We start from the raw sequence: 5109 nt of genomic DNA on the forward strand, positions 1-5109 counted from the left end.
GTTTCAGCTCACTGCGCAAGCTACCTACTTGTAAACGTTTAGAAATAGAAACATGTTGATATCATAGGCTGCATAGTCTATAGCTGACATACAGTGACAGTGACCAACAGGAGGCTATAACTCCTCTATAAAAATATCGATCTTCACTAGATCTATGGTATAAAACAGCACACGTGATGTACGGTCATGGTCTGGAGACGCTGATTGGTTGAGCTCGCCCTGTCAGTGTGATCTGATTGGATAATCCGGGATAATCGTCATTCTGATGGACCAATAGCTGCACTGCTCCGTTTGTATTTGGATCATTTGTATGGGGACTCCTCCACCAAAACTCTTCTATGACTAAACTGCACCGAGCAAGAGTAGGCTCGTGGATATTTTATTATTAGTAGGTTTTAAAGCATCTGTTTTATGCAGGTTGGTTCTTATCTTATGTTATTTTATTCACTTTCAGACCAAGTGTTACTAAAACTCCGTGGGCGCTGGACTGAAATTGCTAAAGAGCTAGCTAATGGTTAGCTAAAGTTATGTGTAACAAAAACCATGCAACCATTTGGCCTTTCACGTATGTTATTTTTTATGTGCATCTGACCTAGTCTTTGATTAAAGATCAGTAAAATGTACACGATTACATGATGTATTCTTGTGTAATCTTATAAAATAGCTAACGTTAGTGGATTCGCTTTGCTAACATTGCACTACATTTACAATGGATCTGAAACATTCTTACAAATGTTTTTTGTTGTGCTCATAGACTGTATGGTTGTGCTAAATTTCCAGTCAGATCTGTAGAGATGGTAGAGCCAACCCGCAAGTTTACATCAATGGAAGAGGAGCTGTGCTTCTGGAAGGAGCAGGCAGAGAAACATCAACAAAGGTAGGGGAATGTGCAATCTTGTTGTACATTCTAAGCGTAGCTAGCATAGTTTCATAGTTTGTGCTTGTGGTATTTAGGGCGGACGAGGTGCAAGAGGAGCTGCAGGAGTTCCAGCAGATGAGTCGTGACTATGAGGCTGAGCTGGAGTCAGAGCTGAAGCAGTGTGAACGGCGAAACAAAGATCTTCTCGTAGACAACAACAGACTGCGCACGGAGCTGGAAAACGTGAAGGTACCACTCCTCATAACTAGATCCTGCCTCTCACTGCCATGTGCTCTACTGCTCTAGGAGTTGTAACAGATGTTTTTTAAATATGACATCCTATAAAGGTCTCTATTGAGTCTCACACTAACATGTTACTGCCACAAGTTATATTGTTTTCCGGATTGTAGAACCATGGATTGATGGTTTAAGAAAGGGCTGGAAAGGGAAATTAATTATACTGAAGTGAATGAAGAAATTGTGCATAATGTCACATTGCTTAAAGGCTGCTCTGTACAAACAAGTTCATATAATTTATCCACCCTTCTGTATCAAATCAGCCAACATTTACTATCAAAACAATGTATTTTTAACAGGAGAAATTTGAGACTCAGCACTCAGAAGCTTCGAGGCACATTTCTACACTGGAGGAGGAGCTGCTAGAAACTAAAGCTATGAGAGATCACCTGCAGAAATACATCAGGGAGCTAGAGCAGTCCAATGATGACCTGGAAAGGACTAAAAGGTTGGTTAATGAAAAAAATCTGTTTCACAAGAAGAAAACAATTACTTTTTTACTGTTTTTATCACAGGGCAACTATTATGTCGCTGGAGGACTTTGAGCAGAGGATGAACCAAGTAATTGAGCGAAATGCTTTTCTTGAAAGTGAGCTTGATGAGAAAGAAAACCTCCTGGAGTCTGTCCAGAGACTTAAGGATGAAGCTCGAGGTACACGCTTTCAGCCTTGCATGATGTGTTTTTGACTGTAAATGAAATTAAATTGTATAATTTTTGTATAACAGATCTTCGTCAAGAGTTGGCTGTACGGCAGGTAGAGAGACGACCATCGAGCAGCTTAGGCAGAGACAGTGAGCGAGACATGCAGTGCCCCTCTGCTATTAATCCTTCTCTCCCTGCTACACCAGCTAAACTGATTATCTTATCTGACACGCCCCCTGCCTCAAGTATCCGTAGAGGTGAGTATTAGCTGCTACTGCTGTCACCTGTCATTATCATCAGAATGGAAGATGCCCTGTTATCATAATTCTCGTTATAGAAAATAATTCCTTTTAGAATTGTACTTGAACTATATTCTTTTATATGGATTGGTAAAATAAAAGTGCTATGTTGTCTCCTTTGAAGGTGATGGGCTAACAGGCACACCACTGACAACATCAGCTCGGATATCTGCCCTTAATATTGTTGGAGAACTTCTGAGAAAAGTTGGGGTAAGAAAGTTGATCGTGTTGAACGAACAAAAAATATATTATGGGCCGTATCTTGCCCCCAGTCTTAGCGCAAAGCGCAAGTGGGCGTGTCCAGATGGGGCTGCACTTCACTGCTGGAGGCTGGAGCGGGACGGTACAAGTACATATATGGTCACGGCATCTGAACCAATCTGTGACCACTGTGGCATTAAAAGCACTGCCCATGTGGGTAAGGTCTGTAATCTTTGCCTCATTACAGGCAGCAAAGAGGAGTGTGGGGAAAAATTATATATATGTGACAATAAAACAGCTCCGGAGCCCCGCGTTGCAAGTACACACCAACAGAGGCACCAGGAATATAGAATTTTGTGTGGGCCATGACAGAACTGACAGTGTTTGTGTTCCGAACATTCCGGGCCCCTCTCATGCAGGCGCACCGCTGTAAGCCTGTGCACGCGCGCACCTATCAACCTTTTATAGTTTTCATTGCGTTAAAGTGTGTCTGTGTGTCTGTCTCATGTGTTCCCCATCCCACAGCAGACCCGCTGCTTTCTCGCTCCCGCTCCCGGCTGTCCCGACAGTCCGCTCCCACGGACTCACCTGAGGTACGAGTGTTCACCTCTGCTACCGCTGATCGCTAACATTCTCGTCTCTCGGGTCCACTGCATTTATTCCCACACTGGTGGAAGTCTCGTGCATTATTTAATACGTTTATTGTCATATAAATGTTTCGGATGATACGTGCGTCTGCTCCGCTATCACAGCCCTGAGCTGTCAGTGAATGCGCGCGCAGAGTCTGCCCGCGAGAATATGAGGAAATTGACATCGCAGCATTAGGACACAGACAGAGTATGAAAACACACTTTAGGACATCGCTGTAAACGGCCACATGTGAATGAGCAGCTTTTGTACAGATCCAGACCAAACAGAGCAGAGCTGAGCGATACAGGGAGCGGGCGAGGGGCTGTGCTCTGCTGCGGGAGGGCATCCGGACGACTCCCACACATCACACACAAATGTTATGAATGTTAAGTATTTATCATCCTAATATATTTCCAAATAAAAGAAGTATTGAGCATGTTCCATGTTGTTTTTCAGTGAACTCGTTTGATATTTATTTTTACGATTCTGGCAATTCACTGAACGCACCACACCACGCCCTCAGTCTGCTCCACTCCACCTGATATTCAGGCACGGCACACCTCTTGTTTAGAACTCCACGCGTCACACTTGCGCCACAGCTGAGACTGGGGGCAAAATACGGCCCTATATGTTCAATCTATTTTACATACTTCATCAGAACCTGGAGTCCAAGTTGGCATCTTGTCGAGACTTTGTGTATGACACGTCCATTAACCGACCAGCTCTCCTCGCCGCTCATGCCAGTCCCGCCGGTTTAGGAGGTTCTGAAAGCCAAGTAAGCAGCCCACCACCACAGTATGACAGGTAAGTGCTGTGTTTCATGTGATTAGCTTCTTAAGATTTTTGTTTTGATTAAAAACTTAATAGCGGTTTTCTTTTTAGTGTAGTGAAGCAGTTAGAGTTTGGACCAGTTCCTCCACGAGGCCTCTCCCAAGGTGCCCAGTCACCACAGGGAGGTGTGAAGATCCTGCTATGAGACAGACACCTGCCTCTGCAAGAAACTGACCTCTTGATCTTCTGATCTGCTCTACAAAAATATGCAGTGATTCGATTGACTTATTTCTCTCGACACTATGTGTCCCATAGGATTGATCTGCTCCACATAATCAGTGCATGGACTACTACTGCCTGAAGCTCATATCACACATAAAGTAACAGAACTGCAGCTCATTTGTTTGGCTTTATGGTGAGTCATGTCCAAAAATTTGGTCCATTTAAATGCCCTGCCATGTGGAGCAGTAGCGACCCCAAATAGCTGTGAGATTAGGATTTTGAAATACGTTGGAACAATGTGATGAAATGCTTTTTTCATAGTTCAACTCAAAACCCTAGTCTGTATCGAAACCAAAGTTTATTTCTAGCACTGAACCACCAAAACATGGGAATGTTTTTTTGAATTTTAATGACCATGTCATGTGCTAGTGGCCTTTCAGAAAACAAAACTTTGGATTTTGTGTAAAGCGAGAGGTTAGGTGAAAATTTGTTTTTCCTCCTCCCATTTATTAAAATACATCACTCACTGCCTCAGGTTTAGGATGGTAGCAATATGAGAATGAAAGAAATTACTTAGTCTTGTAACTTGACTTTACTCATTAAAATCTAACCAAAATGCACATAATTTAACTCATTCCAGTCATCTGAAGTTTTGGTTTTATTCGTGCTTCTGCCTAATAGAAGAACAAATATTTTCATAGATATAAGTAATATTGCTGTTATTGTCTTTCATTTTTAATTTTACTCTGTTTAGATGCACATGTACAGTACTGAATATGTAGTGACCAATGTTTGTCCAACTGACCAAGCAATAATTGATTTCACTGATAAGCACAGCCTTTTGTTTTCTTTGTAGATTATTGTTTTAGGGAGAGAAAATGAAAATGTAGACTATGTAATGTGACTTTTTTCAGTGAAATGTGAGTGGCTTTATTACTGCCATTCAAATGAATGCTATATATCTTTCCTGGATGGACTTAATGATTGCAAGTTTCTGCTTCTTGCTGTTACAATTTTCTTAAATGAAAATGAGCTTACTGTAATTGTAATCTCTGACCACTGTGTACTGGGTGCTTTTTAAAGCACCTATGCAACTGCTCTATATCTGACTATGTGCCTAAGACCTACTAGCATTTTCTTTAGGTTGAAATAATTCAAATAGTGAAATAAAGACAAATATTAAAAAC

At 41.8% G+C, this 5109-nt stretch overlaps 1 protein-coding gene across 4 annotated transcripts; it reads left to right on the forward strand.

The window, feature by feature from the left end:
- The first annotated feature begins 280 nt into the window (after window positions 1–280).
- On the forward strand, window positions 281–4753 carry LOC110175729 (nuclear distribution protein nudE homolog 1-A). Of its 4 annotated transcripts, none has more exons than XM_055157764.1 (9): window positions 281–417; window positions 781–877; window positions 955–1108; window positions 1456–1604; window positions 1672–1808; window positions 1883–2056; window positions 2223–2308; window positions 3588–3733; window positions 3812–4753. In XM_055157764.1, exons 2-9 carry the CDS (start codon window positions 795–797, stop codon window positions 3903–3905), a joined length of 1023 nt encoding a protein of 340 aa, XP_055013739.1. In that variant the 5' UTR covers window positions 281–417; window positions 781–794; the 3' UTR covers window positions 3906–4753. The 4 variants fall into 4 exon arrangements, with proteins under 4 accessions (XP_055013739.1, XP_020797598.1, XP_055013740.1 ...); XM_020941939.2 differs by having other exon boundaries at window positions 289–417; window positions 755–877; XM_055157763.1 differs by lacking the exon at window positions 281–417 and adding an exon at window positions 464–565.
- Window positions 4754–5109: the final 356 nt, after the last annotated feature.

Source organism: Boleophthalmus pectinirostris, unplaced genomic scaffold (genome assembly GCF_026225935.1).
Source record: "Boleophthalmus pectinirostris isolate CB_2022bp ecotype Guang Dong unplaced genomic scaffold, ASM2622593v1 HiC_scaffold_22, whole genome shotgun sequence".
Taxonomy (NCBI): Eukaryota; Metazoa; Chordata; class Actinopteri; order Gobiiformes; family Gobiidae; genus Boleophthalmus; species Boleophthalmus pectinirostris.

Coding starts and splice junctions, on each gene's coding strand:
- LOC110175729 (XM_055157763.1), top strand. CDS start 544: ATGCAACCATTTGGCCTTTCAC. Junction 1,809..1,882: donor ACTTAAGGATGAAGCTCGAG/GTACACGCTTTC, acceptor TTTGTATAACAG/ATCTTCGTCAAGAGTTGGCT. Junction 3,734..3,811: donor CCACCACCACAGTATGACAG/GTAAGTGCTGTG, acceptor TTTTCTTTTTAG/TGTAGTGAAGCAGTTAGAGT.